Genomic DNA, 24,929 nt, shown 5'->3' with positions numbered 1-24,929 from the left:
ACATCAACTCGTCATCTTCCACGTGTGTATGCGCATTGTGTGTGTTCAGAGTTGGAGGTGAAAGGCTGAGAAACCGTTTTGAAATTCCAGAAGTCTTCTAACCTAATTGAATGAAACCTAATCTAATCTAAATTGATGTAATTACATTTAATTTAAATTTAATAGAATTTGATTCATCACCTTTTATTAATGAGTGTCAGGTCAAAAATGTGTGACACAAGCACATCGCTCGGAGCAGGGTGCGTCCGTTGGATCCGAAGACTTGCCTCGGCGCCCGACGGAGCTTGTTGGTACGATGGCCGTCAAGCGTATGGAAAAAGCCAAATGGCAAAATCCATAAAGTCATTTTGGAGAATGTCAGCCGGCATCAGCGTATCGATCCTCGCGGGTAACTAAATCCAGTCGTCAAGCGACCGCAGGAGCGTCCGGCGGCCAGATATACAGCTCGCCGTCGGGCGGGGGGCTGGCCGGGGGCTTACGAGCCCGCCGTTCAGTCCCCGCGTCACATGAATCAAGCCAATTGTGCGGCGGCGGCCTCGTAAACACAAGGTCGCTCGGCTCGGAGCGGCGGCGGGATGGAGATATAAAGGCCTCGTATATATCCCAACAAGGCCTCGGGTCAGCGCAAACATCACCTTGAGCCCCCCCCCCCTCCCCCCTCACTCACTCGCTGGCATTCTTTATTGCCGGTTGCCATGACGATGCCGACGCAGTCTCCAGGACGATTACCGCGTAGGTGTTTAGCCGAATTTGGCGACTTGGCAGACTTCGGACCCAACGCGTTTGCTTTTATACTCCTCAAGCGGGTGGGCATACGTGTTTGGTGCACGTCATCGTATTTCATTCTGAGAAATGACAACAGCGTGCAGCGGGAGACCCAGTTTGTCGGACGCATAATTATGTTTTTCTGTCAGCACGTTTTGATTTTTTAAAAAAAGAAAGAAAATATTGTCAGAGTGAGAAAATTATTCAAATTATTATTATTATCATGAAGTCAGAAAGATGCCGGGTCCTGCACGTTAACTTCCCTATTGTGAATGTTTACATTTAAGTGTGTGCGCCTGAGTGCATGTTTACTGTCAAGTGAAGAAATGGAGCAGCAAAAAGTCTGTCGCCTCACTGTCGTTACATAACGACTATGTCCAGCATCCGAGGCCCAAAATAGCGCCACTGCCTGGCCTAGGAGGGGAGGGGCAGGGGGTCGGTCTCAAAGCAGACCAAGTACATGGGGAGGTTAAAAATATCAATCAAAATATCAATCATACAATTGCAACCCATATAAACAATATAAAATTATCATGTTTGTGATATTAAATACAAATGGATACAAATCACACAAAGGAAGAGGCCCTCACAAGAATTGCATTTCACAAATTGCATTTCATATATTGCACAACACATACTGCTAGCAAGGTAGCGATGACTTTGGAGGCTAGTCTACACAAGCGACTAGGTAACACTCACTCGCTCGGCGGCTCCTATAGAGCCTTCATACCTGTTGCAAACTTTCCTTCTCCAGCCTGCGACGGCCAATCGAGCGCGCCGGTCACGTGACCACACGACATTCCACTTAATAGCTAAACGGTAGTACTTTAATATTAAACTAATCACACTAAACGAAATTAGAAGTTAGATTGGGAATACTTTTTTTTTTTAGCGTGATATAGGACAGAAATGCATGAGACTCACCTGAGAGCAAGTCAGTTTTTGGAGTTCACACCAACAATCAAAGGCTAACAATGCCATAAATTGCATATTGATATTTTGTACATGTCCTCAGTTGCAGACATACAGTCCAATGAAACACACACATGCAAACAATGCAATTAAGTGTGAACTAAGATCCCAGTCCAAAAGTGAAAATATGTCTGAGTGTGTGTGCACGTGTGCACAAATAAGTGTGTGTATGTGACAAGTGACAACTAAATTACGGTCCCTGGGCGATGCATTTGTGGTTCAGGCCCATGATAGCATGATAGCATGTTATTAGCGTAGCACACACACACACACCTGATGGCTGCTGTCAGCTGAATGCATGAGCGTGTGTGTGTTTGTGTGTGTGTGAGAGAGAGAGAGAGAGAGAGAGAGAGAGAGAGAGACAGAGAGAGAGAGAGAGAGAGAGAGAGAGAGAGAGAGAGAGAGAGAGAGAGAGAGAGAGAGAGAGAGAGAGAGAGAGAGAGAGAGAGAGAGAGAGAGAGAGAGAGAGAGAGAGAGAGAGAGAGAGAGAGAGAGAGAGAGAGAGAGAGAGACCAAGTAACAAGTGCAGGTGGACTCTGACTTTTTGTTCTTTTGTTTTGTGTGATCGCAACCACAGACTTGACCACAATTTTTAGTAGATATGCTTTTTTTTCTTTTAATTAAAAAAGAACATTGTCCATAAGGACACTACATGACAACCTGAAACTAGTACATAGATCCAAATGGCGAGTGTGTGTGTGTGTGTTCAGTTTTTTAGTTTTTAGTAGGCTACATCATCAGTTAACAGCATCCTCATGTTGGCGTCTTCATGCTACGCTACAACCGCACGACGACAAAATGAATACTCTTTAATCCAATAAAAGCTTTTTTTAATCCACTTTCTCATAAAAAAAACATTCGTACACATTCTGCGCATTTTACAAAACAAAGTAAAAACACAAGCGTCACATTTGATCATCCAAACAAGTCACATGGCAAATAAAAAAATAAAAATAATACTTGTGAGTGCTTTCAAAAACATTTTAACATTTTTTTTTAAACAACACCCACATGGTTTTCTTGGTCCCCGGTTGAAAAAGGGCCTTGTTGGAAAATGTCTGCAACAAAAAACACTTTTGCTTTGTCAAGCTCGCCAAGTGGAAGAACAAAAAGAAGCAAAACAAGGGACAATGGCCGCCCTCATCTTGTCGAGCATGAGGCTCACGCTTGTTGGCGCGCCACAAGTTGCGCTTTTGTTAGCCTTTAGCTTAGCTTACATCTGCGAGATGAGCCAAAAGCCTTCCCCAATCTGTGCTCAACTCCCCATTCAAGATGTAAGTTTTTGTCTTTTTTTTTTTTTGTCAAAAATCAAAATGGCAACATCACAAGATTAAAGTCATATCATCAAGAAAGGTTGGGAAAATGACACGATGCAAGTTTGTGCATCTTTTATTTTGTTGCCGTAAGCTACAAATGGTCAACGTTGCAATCAATGGTCAAAACGACAAACCGCTCGCGCACTTTGTCAGCGTCTGATGAGTCCAGAAAGAAACACATCAGCAAAAAATTATCGCATAGTCAGAATCGTTTTGACGAGAAAATCAAAATTGGATCTTTTGGAGAATAAGTTTAAAATGTTCTAGATGAAAGTCATTTTATTCCTGTGGAAAAAGACGTAACATTACAAATGAGTCAAAATGCCAAAATTGAAATGTCAAAATTTACAAGGAGGAAAGTCACGTAAATTATCTTTTGATTTTTGAAAGCTCTCTCCTTTAGAGTGAGGAGAAGGTTTACTACTCAGTAGCAAATCCCAGAAGTTCCACCCACGCATTCCCGTCTGACTCAGTTGGGGGGGGGAGAAAAAAACAAACATGAAAATGTCTATCTTGTCTTTTTGTGATTCACGCAATTTATTGTGGCGGGGTAGGAGGAAATGAGCGTCTGTAAAGCTTTTTCAACAACTACATTGCTGCACGCGCACGTGTGTGTGTGTTGTGTTGTGTGTGTGTTAAAGAGGACAAGGCCACTTGCGTAAGGCATCAGGAAGGTCAACAGTGCACTTTTTTCTCTCTCCATCTCCAAGCCAAAGAAAAAGTGAAGGCCCCAAAAGCGCTCTTAAGGGTCTGATGGTTTTTCTACAAGAGCAACATGAAGCGAGCCGCTCTCCAACCACGTCATTCTCCAAGCGCAACAAATACGAACTGACCCCCCCCCCCAACATTCACACGACATCCGCAGCCTGTGAACACGCTGCAATGTGCACGCCGGGACACTAGTTGGCAATGTAACCTTTTTTTGTTAACTGAAGCGTTGGCACAACCATGATGAATCTTTAAAACAAAGAAAAAACCACCACGCCTCTTTGAAACAAGAAAAAAACGGAATTAAAACCAAAACCCGTTTGGTGATATGCTTGATGTAGATTTAGGCAGATTTTTAGATGCCAGCCCTCCAAAGTTTAAAGGAATAATATCCCTTCATTCTTTTATGTTTGTATTTCATAAAAATGATTATTGGATTAATTTTATTAATAAAAACAAAAGACAATCATAGTTTGGGAGTCTTGTTGGATTTCTAGCAAGAAAAAAGTTTGGATTATTCAAAGATTTCTGACTGTTGCAAGATTGTTATGATGAGTTGTCTTGTCTCAAGACAAAAAATCGGTTGAAACATAAAGTTTGAATCCTAGAAGATGACAGTGAGGATTTTGGGGGGCGGGGGTTGTAGGTTTTATGAGACAAAAGTTACATCTGATCAGAATTGGAAAATAATCAGATTAATCTGAGGAGATTAGCGTTGATGGTGTTCCTTTGCAGCGTATTTGAGTGACACTGTTGGCGTTCAACGTCCGATTTTCTCTGACTTGCTTCAAAAACAAGGAAAAAGAACTTTCTGGCGTGTATCTTTTCAGACAGGTTACATCATACATTGCACATTTATGAGCTGCACCAAAACAAAACTTACTCCCTCGCTCCTTTTTTTTCTTTTTGTGTTTGTTTTAAAGAGCAGGGAGCCGTAGTTCCACCTCCAAGCTTCCAGGGGGCGCACACACAAAAAGAAAAGCCCTCGTCTGCTCTCCAGGCTTTCTTTTCATTCACTCACCATTCGAAAGACGCCATTCGTCCACCATGCACGGCGCACTTCAGAAAACCGCCGCAGGCATCCGCAGTCCAAACACTCCGCCGCCCCCCAAAAACTCCCAAGATCCTTTGGGCAGTGGTAGTAGGGAGGGAGCAGGGGCGGGTTGTGTCCCCCCCCCCCAAAAAAAAGCGTCAAACACCATACACAAATTCCTGTCCTTTCCGGAACGTTCCTGCTCCAGTTCAGCGAGGTGTCGGAGGCACTGGGTACGGTGCAAAATGAGAGCCTGCGTTGACTTCCTGCTGAGCGGAACGTCGTCTGCCGCGCTGTGCCGTCGAATGCCTCACCGGCCTCGCTGACGCCACACCGGTCAGGAAACATCCGTCCGCTTGGCCGCTACTGCCGCCTCCGCCGCCTTAGATGTGCCGCTTCATGTGCAGGGCCAGGTGGTCCGAGCGGGAAAAACACCTGAGCAAAGGATAACGTCAGATATTTCATCGGGGTAAAATCTGGGAACGCTCTGGTTAGCTAGCGCTTTCGAACCTGTCGCAGTGGCTGCATTTGAATGGCTTGGCGCCGGTGTGCTTCCTGAAGTGGCGCGTTAGCTCGTCACTACGCGCAAAGCGCCACTCGCAGCCTTCCCACGAGCATCTGTACGGCTTCTCGCCTGCCACGCAAAAGCACAAACACACGCAAGCTAGCGCGTTAGCCACCATGCGAGAACACTCAACTTGTTCCAATCACCTCCTGCTCTTATACTCTATGCATTGCTACTTTTGCTCACAATCACATGTGGAAAGTACGGCTGCATTATCATGCTTATTGTCGACGGATTGTGTAGTAGTAATCCATGTGGCGTTTGTTTTGTGACACACAACGCTACCGACTATTGCGTTGAGGAGAAAAACAAGCTACTGTGCTGTGGTATGCATCTTACGTAATGTGCATGTGTGTGTTGCCATTAAAGTCGGGGCGGGGAAGGGGTGCGCTCACATGGCCGGACAAGGATGCGAGGAATGCGACTTCCTCCGCTAATGGGGCGGCGCTGTAGCTGTAAACAGCTCGCTTGAGGGTCAAAGTTGACGAGGCTCACACGTGAAAGAAAAGCCAAAGAGCGCGAGTCTCATCTTCCCAAATGTGAGCCGTGTTTGCAGGATAAACATTGTGTGTTTGACAACATCAAAGTAGAATTTCCTCTCGCAAACGAAAAGGTTAAATCCAAAAACAAACCTATGTAGAATAAAACACACAAAAAAAAAACTTTGGGCCACATCAGAAAACTATTTGGGGGATGTGGGACAATCTTGCCCAAGAGTTCCACCAGTAGGGTCCAGGTTAAGGGGTCTGACGTCTTGCTTAAAAGGTTTCAAGACCTGTACGTACCTGTGTGGGTGCGTTGGTGCGCCTTGAGGTGCGAGCTCTTGGTGTACACCTTCCTGCATCCGTTGAAGAGACACCTGTGCACTCGCCTCCTGCCGTCGGGCGAGACTTCCCCGCCGGCGAGCCCCGCCCTCTCCGCCCCGCCCGTCCTGCCTTTCGCCGTCACGTGCTGGCCGCTACCCCACGCCCGCGGCCCCGCCGGGCCCTCCTTGGCCAGCTCAGGCGAGGAGGGCGGCGTCCCGATGATGACGGCGGCGGCTGCGCTCAGGTCCTCGGGGTTGTCGCCCAGGAGGTCGGCCAGCGAGCCGACGGGGAAGTCGAGAGCGGGCGACAGTTCCTCGGAGCTGTCCGACGCCTCGCTGCTGGCGTCCGAGTGGAAGCAGCAGCCGGCGGCGTTGTCCCGGCTCTCCGGGGGGTCCACGTCCTCCTTGGCCAGTTTGGGGTCGGCCGCCTTGTCGCCGCACGCCAGCATCAGTTTGCTCCACAGGTCCTGCTGGTTCTCGAACTTCAGCTCGGTCGCCGACACGTACGGCTCGGCCTGAAGGTAGCGCTCCAGCTCCAAGCATGTCTGGGAAACAAACACTGTCATTAATCGTAGCACACGTCGGGCGAACCAGGAAGAAGAGTGGATACGTCGATGTCACGCGAGCGGTCTGACTTTTCCAACGTAACGTTCCCGGCTGCCGTCTGCGGGCCGAGCGCTTGTAGACCTTTTAGCGCCATCAATTATTCAGCATTATGTGGATTTAATAATGCATTTGGAGGCACGGCCAGAAATAACATCGCACACCGGGGAACCGAGAGCAGGGAAGGGGGGTGAAATGGTTGTGTGTGTGCGTGATGGCGAGGACAAGTGTGTCCATAAAAAGCTCCGGCATGAATACTGCAAGATCCACTGTGGGAATGTACGCCAGGGACTTTGGAAGCGGCTATTGTGGGTCCGGCGTGGGCCAAATTCTGAAGGCAGCAGATAATTGCGAGAAGGGAATCCGCAACGGCATTCCCGGACAAAACGTGCGGAGGAGAAGAAGAAGAATGCGGACACCAAGTTGAGAGACGCATCCCACTCGGACTTGGAAGGATGCACGGCCGAGTGCGCAACTTAACTGAAGAATTTGAAGCCTGGGCCGCCTTGGGGGAGGTGTGCCTGAAGCCGTCGCGCTTCCCGTTTGAATGACAAAAAGCATGGAGAGCTTGTCGAAAGTATCCAAGCTGCAAAGTTGCAATAAAAAATTCGATGCATTCAAAGCAAGGGACGGCGGCGACATATTGCCGTTTCTTGATCTCGACCTCCGATTGCATCGATGAATGGCAAAATCACTTCGAAACCATCCAACGGCCTGAAATCTAAAGAGTCGGTCGGCATCAAGCACTTGACGATGGTGTATTTCTTGATTTCCCATCGCAAAACTCCAAAACAGTTCGACTTGGTGAGCTGAAGGAGTTCAGATTCAAGCACTTCACCATCAGTGATGTCAAAATTCAAAACGTAAAGAGCAAGCACTCATTATGATCATTGTTATGATTTGGATGCTAACTTGCATTCCTGAAAATAAAAAAAGAGTTGAAGTTTGGTAGTTTTGCCCCTCTTGCTTGCACAGCTCACTTTTGGCTGTCAGTCTGTGCGCATGCACGCGTGACAGCTCCAAGCATGCGCATGTCGACCCCGGGAACTTGCCTTGGGGGAGGTCCGATGCAAAAGGAATTCCACTACAATCTTTTGTTTTGGCACGACAAAAAAGCCATTAATGAAGGCAGCTGGGAGCTGTCAGTCGGCGCTTGTGCACGTGTGACAGATCCGCGCGCACGCACGCAGCACGAACGCACGTACGCACATCCCCGAACTTGCTTGCTCGCTTGCCTGCCTGCCTGCCTTGGGGGAGGTCCGACAGAATATTTTATTTCGCTACTATGCGAGGATTTTTTTAAACTTGTAATGATGAAAAAATTCAATTCATAAATGGAAGGTGTAGAAAAATAGTCAGACGGGGGAACTGTCAGTCAGCGCGCATATGCGCACGCAGGACAGTTGCGCATGCAAAGTTTGCACTGGCACGCACATCGCCTGCGCGCTTTGCGGATAAATGACGGGAAAAGCCATCATTAAGTTGGCGTTCAATCGACGCACCAACTTTCTGAAAATATATGTAAAAAAAGGAGAGGGGGGGGGGGGTTCCCTCTCGTGCGCTTACCTGCTGCCAATACTCCTCCAAAGACGGTAAGGCGGAAAAGTATCCGGTGTCGTGCACGATCTGGAGCTCCTGGAAGATGCTGCACATGGGGATGACGTCCATCTCAGCCGGATGCCTGGTGGTCCTACGTGCGAGCGAGCGAGCGAGCGAGCGTGCGCATGTACGTCGCGCTTGTTCCGGAGCGCAGCGCACACTGACTGAAGTCTGCTCCCGAGTGTCAGCTCCCTCTAAACTTGCGTCTCCCTCCCACCTCGCTCTCGCGGTTACAACTCCACACGAACATGCACCACGTGATGCCGTGACGTTTCATGCCGGTCCATCCAATGAGCTCCGGTGAGCGCACGACCCGCCTGCCGCTGCGGCCTGCGCCAATGCCTGCCCGCGGCCGGAGCCCCTGCCGCGGCCCAGTTGGCTGCAGAACTCAGCAGCTCCAACCGCTCATTGGGGCGCGCCGGAGATATTTTTAGGCCGCTATATATACGCGCACAACCAGGAAGCAAAACGCGAGCGGAGGTCTCTGTGAGTGCGCGGCTGGCTCGCCAGGCGCTGCTGACTCTCCGGAGGATCAGCGGCGCAAACTCAGACAGCGCAGCCGAGTACAGGCGCTCCTGTCAGGCTACTGAGAACGAGAAGGTGCCGCTAAGACCTCCGTCCACTGGAGGTCTGAACATGTTCGTCCGTCGATCCATGCATCCATCCATGCATCCATCCATGCATCCATCCATGCATCCATCTATCCATGCATCCATCCATGCATCCATCCATGCATCCATCCATGCATCCATCCATGCATCATCCATGCATCCATGCATCCATCCATGCATCCATCCATGCATCCATCCATGCATCCATGCATCCATCCATCCATCCATCCATCCATCCATCCATCCATCCATATTAACGTCAAGTAGAGAATTGTTATAAAATACTAAAAAGAAAAATACATAATATTCGAGAATAACTTGAAAAGTTGTACTTATGAAAATAAAGTTATATAATAAACCAAAGTTGTATGATAGGTAAGAAAGCATTTTTCAATAGCAAGCAATCTTACAAGAAAAGTTTTTGGAGAAAGTAATAGACAAAGGTTTACAGTAGAACCTCAAACGTCTCCAAGTTCGAACAAATTAGAGTTCGAACAAAAAATTCCAAGCTTTTGAATTCCCGAAACCGAACAAAACATTGGACTCCAAACAGCTTTCCGAGCCGGGTCGAGGCTAGCTGACGGTGTCTCCACGTCCCCAAGCGTTCCCGAAGCAACTTTCGGTTCGGCTCGACAAGATAAAGCGCGTCTCGAGGCTAGCTGATGGCGCCTCCGATTAATCAGTTTTCAATTATTTCTTATGGGGAAGAATTGAATCAGACTCCGACCAAATCAAACTCTGACCAGTTTTCTGAACCGAATTAAGGTCGAAGTCAGAATTCGAAAGAGGAAAAAACTTCAATGGGAGAAAAACATTCCCACTTTGTACTAATAATTCCACCACTAATTAAAGTAATTTCCTGGGAAAAGGCACAACAGACAACAAAGACGGTGAGAGAGAAGTTTCCACAAAATAAGATCAGGTATCCCTCCAAAGAGCAGATTGAAATGGCCCTCTTCCCCTCCCTGCCTTCATGAATATTTATCAGAGGTTTTGCGGTTGTTGATTTATGTTCATGATTTGCGTCTCATTCGGACGGCAACGTCAAAGGTGCATTTGGGGAAATGTCACATTGCATATAAGGCCCCGCCCCACCCCATTTCATACTGAAGACAATTACAAAGGCTCTGCTGAGAACCAGGGAACTTGCTAGAAACTAAAGCAACAAGCTCAAGAAAACAACCTCAACCAGTCAAACAACAAAAATCAAAACAACCAAACTAAAGTGACAAACTGATCATTTGAATCGAGCCCTGAACTGAACCAACAATGCAGTTAAACAACAACCAACCTACACCAAAGACCCAAAAATAACTAACCTAAACCAAGGAAAAATGTTTTTGATGTTTAATGGATAAAATATTTACACCCAAAAAATCTCAAGACATTAAAATCTTTTCATGCAGAAAAATCTGACTTTCAATCCCAAGAAATGATTTTGCATTTTATTTATCTTAACAAAAACTCCAACTTTATTATGCTCACATGACCCCCCCCCCCACCCCACCCGGAAAATGCCGACCGGGAATATGTGCAAAGATACACACTCACACACACACACGCACACACATGCACACGTGTGATTAGTTGCCTCACTTTGAAGCAGGCCAGTTGCAATATTGATGCAGACGTAGTTTTTATGACAAAAGTAGTAAAATGCGCCACTTTTCCACCGTAAACTTTACGACACTTTATTGTCTCAAAGTAATTAAGAGAGCATTAAGTTTAATGTGCGGCGCACAGCTCGGGATTACACACAAACACACACACGCAGCAAAAAATTGCTCATAAAACATGTTTACGTTGAAATATAAGAACTGTCCAAAAAAACCAACAAACCAAAGAAAATGTTACAAATTTTCGTGTTCTTGTTTTTCAGAATAAACCAATTACTATTTCATGTCTTTTCCTTCATTAATAAAAGACGTTTCATCTGCAAAATAAAACATTGCTTTGAAAATAGAAATCAACTCATGGTACAATTATTGGCCCATCTCTGGTGCCGGTGTGCTGAGGGAAGTGTCCGGCAACAACAAAGCGCCACGTCAATATTGCGTCCATATTTGTCTGCTTTGTATTTGCGGCGAGGACATTTGAGCATTGATACGCTTCATGGTGGCTCGGTCAAGGTAGCAGACGGCCGCTCATCATCATCATCATCATCATCATCATCATCATCATCATCACCAGGAATAAAGTGATTCCGAACATGAAACAAGCTGCGTCCACGTTCAAAGTGATTGTCTGTCTTTGACATTCATGTAATTGTAGCAGCCTGGCGTTGCCATAGTAACCATCACAAATTCCCTGTCCAATATTTGGTCAGCACCGTGAACAACAACAGCTTGTGAGCCGATAACTTGCAAGGATGTTCTAGAAAAAACTATTTGGAAATAATATGAATGACTCATTTTGCCTATCAATAATATAAACAAGCAATTTTTAGTTTGGGTCAGCAGGATGAGGCATGACAGAAATGCAGTGAAATGATATCTTAAAAATAAGGACAAAGCAGTTCCACTTTTGTGTAATTATGCCGCTCAGCTCGCCTTTGTGATTTTGCCGATTTTGGTTGGCTGACTAGCTTAGCTCACGACGGCTCTTCTGTGAGCAGCTTTTCACAACACGGGAGTTAAAACGTAGTAAAAAGGTGTAGCGAGTGAGGTCCGAGGCGAGCAGCCCGCATCCTGTTGTTGACGGGAAGCGTCCGCGTCCCTTCCGATGGGAAACGCAGCCGGCTTAAAAATAGCGCCGACGGCTAGCGCGGCTCGGAGCTTTCCGTGCCCGCCACCGTCTTCCTGCACTTGTGTCAAATGTCAAGTTGAGCGGCTCACACGTTGTCTCCAACAACGGGAGCCCCCACTTCAATTTGGCTTTCTGCAACTCCGCATGCCCGGAGAAAGACCATCGTGGGAGTTGCGCTCCCACGCAGGCCCAGCGGCAGCTGCGAATGCCACGAGAGGAGCCAAAGAGCCCAGCACCCCCCCCCCCCAAGGCCTGCAACAAACAAGAACGTGAACCCTTTCTTCCCACCCTTTCTCAGAGTAAACGGGCCCCCTCAAATCCCGCCCTATTTTCCTTCCCTCTCCACACCCCGAGGGGAATCCTCGGCCCCGCCAGCGGCATTCCACATCCTGTCCGGCCGACTCGCATGCAAAACAGCTTTCTCATCGTTACTGTTACTTGAAGAAAGAGAAACATGAGAAGGGACCTCCACCAAGATTTCTTTCCGTTTCATCCCCATCCACAACCGAGGGACCAAAAACGTAAGAAGAGGTTGTGAAGGAGCTTAAGAACAAGTTCTCTGATCTAAACCGAAAGCAATCACGACAACTAACCCACAAAAAAAGTCTCGGCTGGTAAAACACGGGATGTTGGTCGTATTGGTTTGACGCGGCTATTTTCAACTCGACATTGACAAAGGTGTCTTCGTCGCTACAATAGCTAAAGGCTACAATGTCACGTCACCTTCTGACATGTGACTGACGTGTCAAGAAACAACATCAAACATGAGTGACGTCACAGCCAAAGCAATCCATCAGCGAGCACAAATTACAGGACGACCTTGGCCCAGCCAAAACCCAGCGTGCCTTATCCCGGCCGCCGTTGTCGGTGGAAACGGACAGCACGTGTTTTGGCATTTGTGAGTCACGGTCGTCGGCAACGTACCCACGCCGCACCGCTAACTTCTGGTCAACCTTGTTTTGTGAGTCACAACTGGGTGTGAACGGTGTACTGGAACGCTACAACAGTTGTTATTTTGGGAATGTGTGAGAGTCTACATTTTGTGTGTGTGTGTGTGTGTCAATGGGAAATTTACCTATTATCTTAAGGGACCTCTGGACCTGTAAAATAATGTGGGAAAGAAAAGCTTCTTTCAAAGCGTGCTAGCTATAAGCAGAAATTCCAGAAAGGAAAAGATATCTGTATATTAAAAAAGTCATTTTGTTTTGTTTGAATGAAAATAATCGATTAATTTATATGACGAGACGGGGCCACTTCATTTGAAGGACGCGTTGAGCAGCCCGAGTTCAGATCCAATCAAATATTTGCACCTCGTCAATGACCGCTAATTAGCATCCCGGTCACGCCGGAAAAATTCATTTTCCCGCTCTTGACGTTTGGCTTCCATGCTACGCGGCGGGCCTACGCTGCCAGAAGCCGAGCGGGCGCCCGTCTGTCTCTCGCACGTGGCGGGCGGCGTACTTCAAAGAAGCGAACGCTCGCCACCGCCGCCACGTTCGTCTGTCGCGCGTCCGATGCCAAAAGCCAAAGTGGCAAATGAGTTCGGATAGCTTCGCACACGCAAAATAATCAGTGACAATCACGCAACGGGGCGGCAGCCAATCAAAATGGCCTCGGTACAAGCTGTCCTCACACCTGCTTGACCAGAACAAGAAACAACAAGCCTTGGTGACGAAAATGAGGACATAAGTATTGGGACACCTATAAGAAGTGACGAAAACGAAAAGTTTGGTCAAAGGATTGGTAAAGCAAATAGTTGACGATAGAAATCTTGGGACACGGACAACATTTTCGACTGAGTTCACCTCCATCTTCCCACAAAGTCCCAATGACACATTGGACATGTCTGGATACGAGAAGGACGCTGACGACAACTCGGCAGACTTAAAGCGACGCGCACGTTCGTCAGGCGGGTCAAAACAGGACACCAAAAGCTCCAATGTCGGGCCAGCCCGAGCACGTCGGAGAAAAGTTTGTTGTGCTCGCCTGGTTCTCATGAAGTCACGTCCTGACATTCGGCCAAGTACACACTCACACACATGCACACACTTACACTCGCAGGCCCCCCGAACAAAAACAATGCAGGCAAATGAGCTCAAAGTGAAACAAGATAAAAAGATTTAAAAAAAGAGCGCCCTTCTTTAATCGCTTGCATGTGTTCGGACGGCAGGGATCGATATGTTGTTGCTTCAGCAAAAGATTCTCACACATGAGCCGAGATTGTAAATCAGCAGCAAAGAGAAAAAACATTCCCACATGCAGCCAGCGTGGCTGACGTCCAACTGCGCACCAGCGCCAAAGACCTCAGAAGAACTTGCGCACGACCGCCTCAAATGCAAGGTAGCAAAGAAGGCAGAAATGTAGGGGAGAAGGAGAGAAGGAAGGAGGAAGGAAGGAAAGAAGGGAGGAAGGAAAAAAAGCGAGAAGGCTCCAGAAGGTGCAAAGTAAGCGCTACGGGGAAGAATAAAAATGAGCAAAGAGCGTCTTCAATGTTGAAACCGTTGAAGTCCGGTTGGGGGTGATAACGGCAGCCATTGTTGGACACGGTCCCTCCAGTGCGACAAGTTGAAATGCTTCCCGTAGTCTGTGCTGACATCTCCGTTTTGTTCTGCACTCTTGCCTGTGGGACAGCCTGAGCAGAGTTTTGGGCCCAGGACGAAATAGTTACGCAACAATTTTGGCAAGGCGCGCGCTCGCTTTGGCTCGACTGGGCCTTTTTTGCTTTTCTTGCTCTGTCCTAATGAAACCAAAGAGTTTGGCCATCGCACAAAAAGACTTTTTTTTCCGGTTGTCTTCCTGAGCTCTAGCACATGTGATGTTCGTGGAACGAGAAGGTTCTTGGCCCGACTGTGAACCTTAAAGCCACCCGCCAAAACGATTCGGCACTTAGCAGCACGCGCTTTCCCTCGTCCATTCCCAATTGGAGAATGACGACATGGTTGAAAGGTGCGTTTCTTCATCCCCGCCGAACGACGAGTCGCCGCCGGTGGCTCGACAGCTCGTCACTTTGATTGACAGCTCCCGGGTCGGGAGGCGGAAGGCACATCAGTCAGCCTCCCGGCGGCGGCAAATTGCGTCTTTCAGCGGGAAATCCTGCCCGCGAGCATGTGGCGCGTTGTGGATAAGCTTTGGGCAGCAATTGCGCTCCCCGGCTAGCACAAAAGGACGCTCACGTTGCTTTTGGGCGCTTCAAACGTTAACGAACTTGCACTTACTTGACACTCAACAGCGGCACAATTTATTTCAAGAAGTGGACTTTTTTTTTTCCTTGACATGAAGTCTTCACATATGATTTGAGAAGAATATTTTCATTATGCCGTCTTTGCAAGCTTGCGCTGGACTTTAATAGCGTCAGCGCTACCTGTCACGAACACTTTAATGCCTTGCCGGGAAGATGCCTCGAGGCTTAACCGGAACATAATGTGGCAAACATCAGACCAAGCCAGCCTGCTCTATTTCAAGCAAGTCCAGTCTTGACTTCCTTAAAAAAAGTAAAAAGTAATTCAAGTCATCCTTGCGCTTGAGCCACATTGCTCTCAGTGTTAGCATGTCAGTGTTAGCATGCTTTGTATGCTCTACGAACTTGCTGACAATCGTTTTCACAAAGTCACACCAATGGGGTCTCAGGTTTTCACCGTAAACTTTCAAGCTGGAACTTAGGTCCAAAACAAACAAACAAAAAAACAAAGGTTGATAAAAAGTCAGTTAACGTGTTCTCGGACGTCCCTCGGCTCAGCGCATTAAGCGCCCTCGGCTCGCACCGCTCGGATCGGTCGCCAGCGGCGATGAAAGTGACGACGGGCCTTCAATAAGGTTGCTTAATTATTTAGGGCGCCTTAATGACGTGTCAAAACGGACAAAACAGGTTCATAAGAGCAGCTCGGATAATTGGCTTTTTCTTCAGCCAACCGACGGGATGCATTTCTCTAGTCGGTCCGCCGTCTCGTCGTTCTGGATCGTTAACACCAACAAAGTAAAGGGGGAAGTACCAAGGTTTAGGGAAAAACAAAATAAAAAGGAGGTTCAGGTTTCCAACCCGTGTGAGGGTTTCAAAATAAATGGCAATGTGAAGGTGTTTGCAGGCTTTGGCTTTCAAATCTCCAAGTGGCATCCAGACAGCGTCGCTATCAATCTCCCGCCAGCTAGCGACAAGCTAAAGAGTGGCAAAGTATCGGCGTCCAATTTGAGACCCCGCTGGCACCAGTCCTTTCCCTTCCTGACGTGTTTATTGAATTATAATTCTTGTGCGCAGCGGCGACGACGACGGCGACAGCGGCGGCCGATCGATGCGCCGGCGAGTCGGGCTAACAAGCGGCCTGCATCCGTGATGGCGGCCGCGCAGACCCGCACTCACGCCTGTCGGCATCTGCTCTATTTACGGCCTGCTTTGTTTTAACATCCATTCAGGATGAGTGGAAATCAATTTTTCATTTGGACTTAATTGTGTGTGCCGGCCGGCCAGGCCTGGCCGCCCCCCCCCCCCCTGAGAGCCTCACCCGGTGGTATTTTATAGCTAATTACACGTGTGCCGCCCTCAGCGACCGCCATGACGCTCGGGGGAACCCTGGCAGCCATCTTGACGCCGGCAGCCGGAGTCACGCGATCAGTAGCAGCATTATTTCAACGTATCGATACTCGCAAAGTTGGCCGATACTATTACTATAGATAAAGTAGGATTTCGAATCTGGATTACAGTTTCAAATGATTCAAGACAGGTAAAAAAAAAAAAAAAGGGTTTCATGACTTCAATACCAAAATGATTTCCACGTGATGTTTTTATTTCAATAAAAAACTATTTCTGCATTCTTTGCTACTTAACTATTTGCATGGGGATTCTTCAATTTCAATGTAGGTTAGAACGTAAAAGCAGAATTTCTTTTGAATCACATAACCCTGTCAGTAAATTCCAATTTGAATGAGGTTGGGGTTTTTTTTCTCGGTCGGGAGGCCAGCCCTTCCCATCTCATCTCGTTTTCCCTCCACATGTTGTTTGCGGCCCCAATCTGCCCAATGGAGCGTTTCGACTACACCAAAACGTTCACGTTGAGACATGTCAAGATCAAAATGCCGTCGAGACGCTCCGGCATACAAAGCGCTCGCCGCGGGCGATCACGGTGACGCCCAATTTATAGGCGACCAATCATCGGATGAACTGAACTGAGATTTTCCTGCTCTTTAGAGCGACTTCCAGGTGACAGCTCTCATTTATTTGTTGTTTGTGGGCGAGAGGTTTCGAATGAAAATTGTCACTTTGTGATGTAAATCTCAATCCTTCACTCGACAAATAGAAATACAGCCATTCCTGGATAGCTCGCTTGATATACTGTGCATATATAAAAAAAAATGTTGTGACGATGACATTCCCGTCAATCTGGCGTCCTGACATTTGACGGAGCGGCGGGTCAAAAGCATCGCTCGCTTGACCGTCGGCATCGCTGAGTCACCCAGCCGGCTCATCCGTCATCCGGCATCCAGGAAAGGCTCTCAGCCTGCTTCTCCTCTCCTCTCCCCTCCCCCCTCCCACCTAGCGACTGCCGTGACTCGCCCTGTTGATGTCACGCCGTTATTGTTTCCAGGAAGGCAAGGACGTCCCCTCTGTGACTCCAGCAAGGATTTTCCACGTGCTTTGCTTCACTTGTAAGTGATGGGATATCTACAACTGGAAATCCACACATGAAGTTCTGAAAAGCAAATGTGTGGGACTGTTCAGGACAGAATTTTGGGGACTCTTCCGAAGGCATTTTTGGTCTTTCATGGAACTCAAAATAAACAAAATGATTCTAATGTTAAGCAATGACAAAATCGATACGTGACGGCGGCGTATTGATGCGCTATTTCCGATGGTGATCTATAAAATTAGCCAAAATTGAGCACATATTTTTGGATTAAAGCGAAAGCAGTTGTCGTACTCCGAGGACAATGTTTACCGGGCGCCGCTGTAAAACGCTGACGACGAGCTAAGTAAGTCTTTGACTTGAAATGACGCAGCGGAGTCCCGTAAAATGCAGCTTGCTGGAAATGAACAACGTACATCTTCTTTACACCTCAACGCGGTATACGTATAGACGGCAGCCCGTCCCGCCCCGCCCCCCGCCGCCGCAATTATGTCTGCACACTTGAGCAATATAACCCGGCGCACTTATATGATGTAATGTGGCGCAATAAGTCCACTTTCCAATTAAAGGCCCAATTGGTCTCCGGGCGCTCGCATAAACTAATATGTTTGGAGACCCACGGCCCCTCGGAAAGCAGCGCTACATCTCTGGCTAAAAAAAAAAAAATCCTCTTTTTATCTTACTACACTTGCACACAGGGAGAGAATATTTCAAGGATGCAGTTGAAAGGAGACGTCTCGTCTCACTGGGGCTAGCTAAGCGGTGAGCTGGGATGAGCTACACGTAGCAAGGGCAAGCTGGGAAAAACTGCAAAAGGGAATCTTCATATCGCGAAGGAAGTTGCTCAAAACAAATATCCATCGCATTTTCCAGCTGATGATGAAACAAGGGTGCGCTCGCTTTTAGAGAGTCCACTTGACCCACGCGCTCACAAATCACCTTTGGATTCCAAGTGGGAATCCTGCACTTAGTGAGTCATCATCTGATGAAGTTGATGTCATGGAATGACCCACGCAATTTATAGATGATGTCACACGCTAAATCCAGTTCGAGTGAGACAACCGGCGCACGGGGTTGTGGAAACGACAAAGCGGCTGAGCGAGACGGTGGACAACTCGCGCCATCGCGCTGCTCTCTTTGATTGTGCGGCTTTCTCAGCTGCGGCCTTTGCAAACGCCAGCTTGCGGCGGGCTACAGTCGGCCCATTCAAAGGGACGAGCAAACACAAAGGCTGCGTCTTACACTACTTTTATCCAATTTATGGCCTTGGCACAAGAGAATAACAGAGGGCAGAAAGTGGAATGTTTCAACGCTAAGTGGAAAGAAACGTTCGGATTGTTGGAGCGCACAACAGAGCTGGAGGGGCGGGTGCTGGAGGGGTCTTTGAATTTTTTGGGGGGGGAATCTGAAACTATTAAGAATGCTTTCATTCAGCAGCAGCAAGAAACTCCCGGGGATGCACTACATGAGACAGAATGTGGAACAAAGTCTTCTATGGACAATGGAATAAAGGCAGGAGGAGGGTTTCTATGTAGACAAAACAAGATGGAGCAAAACATGTGGAGCGCAATGCAAAACACGCCAGGTGAGCGATGGGTCCAAAGAGTCCAACGCCAACACTGCAAAAGGAAAGACAGAATGCAATGTGGACAAAATGGAACAGTATAAAAAATGCCATTTGCAATCAAGGCTATGAGGTGGAACCAAGCACAAAAATGGGTGGAGCAAAGGACAGCATGTAGAAGATGCCATGCCATCAGGATGTCAGGATTAGAAAAACTAGATGATCAATCACAAACCATTGGAAGGTGGAACGAAGGCACTCAATGTGGCGTTTAGGGAAAGTCCAAACAAGACGCATAAAGAACTTTTGATTCCTCTGCTTCTGACACTAGCCGCTGGATGGGGGGCAGTGATGGTGCGAGGGAAGTCAAGAGGAGAAAAAGAGGACCGGCCCTCACAAGAAGCCTTGCTGTGTCGTTTTGCAAGAATGATGCCTCTCTACAGCGGGACACAAAACCATTCAAAGGCGCCTTTGTGGTGTGCGCGTGTGCGTCAAAACCCTCTAAAGTGGAAAGATGGCTCATGGAATGTGCAAAAAGGCTGCAATACGAAATAATAATTGTGATAGAGGAAAAAATAAGTCAAGTGATTGAGTTGATGACATCATGCTGGGCCCGCAGGCATCCCAAATTCCCGCCGACCCCCCGCAAGGCGAGGCGAGGTGAGGCCGACTTCCTTCAGCGACCGCCAGCTCCCGAATGGACGTTTTCGACGTACTCAGCAAAAACGATACGGTGACGAGCGCGATGTCCGGGTGCTACGTGCACCCCCCCAGCCTCCCCCCCACCATGCAACTTCTGAATGACTTCACCAGAGCAATGGAGGCATTGTGTCGGGAACCAGGCCGGATATGTGGCCTCCACTGTCAGCGCATGCACCAGCCACAGGCTTGTGCGCCTGTGTGTGTGTGTGTGTGTGTGTGTGTGTGTGTGTGTGTGTGTGTGTGTGTGTGTGTGCGTGTGTGTGTGTGTGTGTGCGCCCGTGTGTGTCCCAAACATTCTGTGTCACTTTTCTCCCCATGATAGATGAGCTGAGCAAATTTCATGTTGCAAAGTCAAACTGGCCTCTGCGTCTGAATGCTTTTTTTTCCCCTCCCAAATCCAGGAAATGCTATCCATAATATAACAATGGCCGCCATGGCCAGATAAGTGAAAGCGGCTTCAGAGGCTGAATTGTCGGCCAATTTTGACAGCCCAACATGTTTGGCAAAATTAACGTTGAGATTCCAAGTGTGCCGAATCCGTCAAACTGCCGACCAAGTAATTTCACCGCTTGCTCACTAGCTCAGGCTGCAAAAGTAGAATGTCAATCATAGCAAGGAGTAAAAATTGTTTGCGCTGGGCTTAAGCGGCAGATTTCCTCGGGGAAGGACGTAGGGCCGGCGAGCGCCCGCCTGGCTCCATATGGCCATTCCGCAAAGACAAACGGCGAGACAATCTTTCCCATAAGCTCCGCAAACAGCGTGCAACGCCGCCGCCATGGAAACGGCCGCATCCATTCTCATTAGGCGGCTCCGCCTTCTTTTGAGACCGTCCGATCTGGCCGCGTGCATACGTGGATCATGGGAAAGGAGAAGAAGAAAAAAAACAATACACTCCTCTCACCGCACACCTCTTTAGGTACGCTCAAATGAGACCAATTACCTAGCGTTAGCCACACCGCTAAATGCGGACAAGAAAAAATGATATTTGTTTCTTACAATCGGTTTCTCATATTATAGATTTGGAGGATTTCCCCTACATTACATTTAAGTATTAGTTCATGAATTGTGACCTTTTCCTTATGTATGTCACGATAATACACGCGCCCCCTGCCCCCAGATAAGTGCCTCACCCCCAGGACACCTGGGGGCGTGGCAGTCTTGTTCAATCAGCGGCGCAGACATCCACGGCGAGCGAGGCCATAGCTCAGCTTTAAACACGGCGGGCTATCGACCCGCTGGCCCTGCCGTCGATCCTCCCCTGTGAAGAAAAAAAAAATGATATCATTTGCGTCTTTTGCAAGCTGACCCAGAAAAGCGCGCGGGGGTCTCTTCATCTCCGCCGCCTTGGCTATCGATTTCCGCTGAGGCTAATGAGTTTTTATGTGCGTAATATATGAGGCGGCGTCTGAGCCGTTTGCTCACCGCCGCCCACTTTTGCGCTCGCCATCGGGGGACTTGTATGGGGAGCAGAATATACATCGAGCCGCCTCTGATGCTTAGCCAGCTAGCCTTTCGTTTCGGCCCACAGTGTCGTTAGAAAAAAATAATAATAATAACAACAACCATGCTCACTGGACACTCATGCAATCTCATGTGTCAAAATTGTTTACAGTTTCATATTTCTTTTCTTATATAATTAAATTGCTTTTAAATGTTTCATTTAATTTTTAAATAGATTGACATGGATATTTGTGTATTCTTACAGTATGAATTTTCTTTTTCTGAAAGGATTCTTTTTCTCTCATATTAATGGCAAGTATTTTGAAACAAAGAGTTTTTTTTCTCACATTGATGCATGTAGCACACGCTTTGTTTTTCAGAGCGGCATGTAACCAGCATCGCTAGCATGTAACAATCAGTTAAAAGGCTATGATGGCATTCTAAAGAGTCAGATCGCACACAGCCCGCCCCCTCCCCGACTTAATAATGGCTGCCATGGATTTTCTTCTTCTGTGGTTGTCATTTGTCTCGTGGCTGCCCTGCCGAAAGGTGCGGCGCTAATGACGCCGCGCAGACGCAATTTGCAATGATGGCCTCGTGGTTTGTCAATAACGCCTTCCATCACTACGAAGCATCCTGAGACGCATAACAACGCATGCTAGTGTTTAGCGCTGGTTAGCCTTGCTAACTGTATCCCATGATTGATGGCATTGGTCCACGGAAAATGCGGGCCGTCTTAATCTCATCTTTAGCCGTTACTCAGTCACGCTTGTTCGGATACTTCGAACCAAAATTGTCCTTGCGTCCGATTTTGACGGACATGCATGTGAAGAGAACTTTTTGGCACACGTGTTAAAACAACTTCAGAAGCTGCCCTGTCTTTCAATCCTGGAACCTGTTTTGCAATCTTACTTTAAACCGGTCTGTATTGGCCATCAATCTGCTTTGAGTACGCCAGCGGCACTTTTATCGCGCGACAAACGAGCAATCTTAGCGCACGGTAATGATGCGGCGCTCAGTCGGACGAAAGCTCATCAGAAGTCCGTGATGGCTCTTCTCTGACTGACCTCAAAGTCCAAAAAGGCGCCGGCCTTAAACCACATACCATAGTAGCGCCGACACTGACATGCTTGCGAAGACACTAAACATCAATAAGCCACAAACTATTATAAATTAATTGAAACAAGCATTTGCTAATAAAAATACCCAAACCTAGCTTGACAATACGAGTGTGCAGACTTTTTATAGCCACCGTGTAGCATTACATTTGAGGCAACGAACACTCCGCGGAGCCTACAATGCTCTTGAGTTATGCGTCGTGCCGCCTCGACGGGAGACGGACCGCGTCCAGATGTTTGATTGGGAGGTCAAAGGGCGCAGGCTAACGGCAGGGGTGGAGGCGGGACCAGACTGCAACTCGCCTGACCTCCACCCCAATCCCCACCCCCCTCGACCTTGTGCACTTTGAATTAGGGCGGCTGTGATAGCGGTGCGCTAATTGAATTTGGCCCGTAACCACGGTGACAGATTCTTTGGAGAAGGTCGCCTTTTGTTTGCTCAGGTTGCCGACGAGCGTCTGACAGATGCTCGGGTGGCGACGACCTGCGACTGTTCATTTACACACTCCAAAATACTTTGATTCAATTCATTTCCCATGGACACCTCCTGACTGCCTCCCGACGTACGTGACGTTTATCACACGTCGGCCCGCCAATCAACGGGCTGGCCTCCTCCCCCCAGGTCCCCCCCAACACCATCGGAGGGGATCTCACTTCTTCCACTGAGTGCATCACTGTATACACGCGCGCACACACACACACAAATTCACCCATACACAAAAACACATCCAAAAACATGTCCATGCACTTTCGAGACTCTCAAAGTCACACCCATCCTCTCTCCCACACACACACACACACACATGCACGCACACGCACACGTGCCTGACCAATTTTCTTTCGGGAATCTCTTGAATGTGGGAGTTGGCCTGCTGGCAGATGTTGGAAAAATGTTCCCCCGCCTGCGCCCAGCTGCCTCCCCTTCGCCCCCCCATCCTCACACACCCAAACAACTCCCGACCCGCAACCCCACCCACCCGTGTGGCCACCCTGTCTCCCTCCACACGTGCATACAAACACACACAACAACTTCTTGCGAGTGTGTTTGTAACACCCCCCCAAATATTGCGCGTGCACACTAACACGCGCACGGGCGCATTAACAGTGAAGAGACGACATCATTGACAGCAAACAAATGAAAAGGGTGAAAAAAAGCAGATGAAATGCAAAGGAGATGAAGTTTGGGGCTAAAACATGACGAGGACAGCCCGCCAGACAAAAGTCATCAAAACTGGAGCGCCTCTCATCACGGACAAAATGAAAAGCCGAGCCAGCGCCGCTCATATTTCACTCGCTAGAATTTACAAGATTCCACCTGAAGATTAAAAAAGCTTTAGTATTTGCAACAAACGACTGGTGTCGCTCGCGTGTCGCAGCGCACCCTACGTGGATTGTGAGAAGCATAAAAACAAGAAAACAGGGCCAAAAAATGGTGAGGCCGTCGCCCTCCTGATTTACATGCGAGACAAATTGATCCATCCAAGAGTCGACCGAACATCTTTGATTCATTAGCGCGTCATCAATCTTGCCCCGGCCGCGCGTGCACTGCTGATTATTTTTCATTCATTTTGTTACTTGTCACTCAGGGCACACTTTTATTATTTATCAAGCCTAACGTTTCATATGCGGGCAGCGATATCGTCCGCGGCGGCTTCACTCGTTCGTCTCTTCCCAGCTTGAGGCAAACATCGAAAGTCAATGCGCAGGCGAAGCTTTGCCTAACTTACATGAAATTAACGACAAGTATGGAATTCCCTTCATCGTCGTTGGGCCTCATTAATAACCGCGGCCGGAGAATATGTGCGCCTCCAAACAAGTGCTCCGGAGCGCCGTGATCGGTCGTCGTTATGGCGACGGATCGGGGTTGGGCTTAATGAGGTTGCGTCACATGGCGCAATTAGCGCATATTTACAAAGGAGACGTGGCGCGTTGCGGCCGACCGCTCCGAGCCACGCCCGAGCCTGAGTGTGTCGTGTCATTGTGCATCTGTCAGTGTGTGTACGAGCGTGCCTCTCTCTCACAATTTGTAAGTTGAGATGTGTACGTGAACAAGCGCATGCGTGTGTGGGCACGCATCGCCATGGCAACCCTTTCCCGTCCCGGCTGGACAAAGAGCGGAAGGCCGGCCGCGCAGGATGAAGCCATCAAAGCGTCGTTATTAAAAACACTTGCCGGTCTTCCCCACAGACGTCGTCTTATTGTCGAGGTTATTAACTTCATATTAGGACAAACATTGTTACATACGTTCAATATAAAGACAGACCGGGCCGCAGGATGTCACGGACGCGACCAGGCGGCCATCTTTGCTCAGGCCGGATCTTACAGCGCAAAGGGCGAACACCTAGTCATGTTTTTCGTTTTTAGTCAACCGTGATGGACCTCCAGGTTGTCTCCGTGGATCATCCATCTTTGTTTCTCTCGTGACTGATTAAGCTTGAGCCACTCTCGTTTGACACCGAACCTGCATTCTCCATGCAGGGCGCATCACGGCGTCCGTCCGCCTCGTCTACGCCGAGCGCCAGTATCGCCAAAGCTCCCGTCTGATTTAGCGACATGCTAGCGCCCTCAAAGTTGCCGTGCAAACTTTGGAGTGGTGAAAAGCCAGCGTGTGCTTGATGACTGGGTGACAGCGCCCAGAGCGGAGGCGAGGCCTTCTGTCACCTCCTGCGCTTCGCTTTACAGCCAAAAGCGTCCGAGGTTGGCAAAACCGGCACGACGAAGCAATTTGGTGGCCCCGCCCCCACTCCCCCCCACCACCCATAAACAAT

The 24,929-nt window shown here is 48.3% G+C and overlaps 1 protein-coding gene across 1 annotated transcript; it reads right to left on the bottom strand.

Moving 5' to 3' along the window:
* Positions 1–3,003: 3,003 nt before the first annotated feature.
* On the bottom strand, positions 3,004–10,474 carry LOC133165488 (Krueppel-like factor 6). The gene is made up of 4 exons (XM_061295180.1): positions 8,334–10,474; positions 6,145–6,709; positions 5,305–5,428; positions 3,004–5,229 (listed from the first exon to the last, which is right to left on the bottom strand). The coding sequence occupies exons 1-4, from the start codon at positions 8,433–8,435 to the stop codon at positions 5,178–5,180; spliced, it is 843 nt and encodes a 280-aa protein (XP_061151164.1). The 5' UTR covers positions 8,436–10,474; the 3' UTR covers positions 3,004–5,177.
* Positions 10,475–24,929: the final 14,455 nt, after the last annotated feature.

Source organism: Syngnathus typhle, linkage group LG13 (genome assembly GCF_033458585.1).
Source record: "Syngnathus typhle isolate RoL2023-S1 ecotype Sweden linkage group LG13, RoL_Styp_1.0, whole genome shotgun sequence".
Lineage (NCBI taxonomy): Eukaryota > Metazoa > Chordata > Actinopteri > Syngnathiformes > Syngnathidae > Syngnathus > Syngnathus typhle.
Note: the sequence above shows the minus strand (reverse complement) of the source record. Positions and strands in the feature narration are given on the sequence as shown.

What these genes read in the sequence shown, in the direction of transcription:
- LOC133165488 (XM_061295180.1), bottom strand. Translation starts at nt 8,435, where the DNA reads ATGGACGTCATCCCCATGTGCAGCATCTTCCAGGAGCTCCAGATCGTG. An exon ending in TGGAGGAGTATTGGCAGCAG is followed by an intron (nt 6,710 to 8,333) that starts GTAAGCGCACGA and finishes TTTGTTTCCCAG; the next exon opens with ACATGCTTGGAGCTGGAGCG. An exon ending in AAATGCAGCCACTGCGACAG is followed by an intron (nt 5,230 to 5,304) that starts GTTCGAAAGCGC and finishes TCCTTTGCTCAG; the next exon opens with GTGTTTTTCCCGCTCGGACC.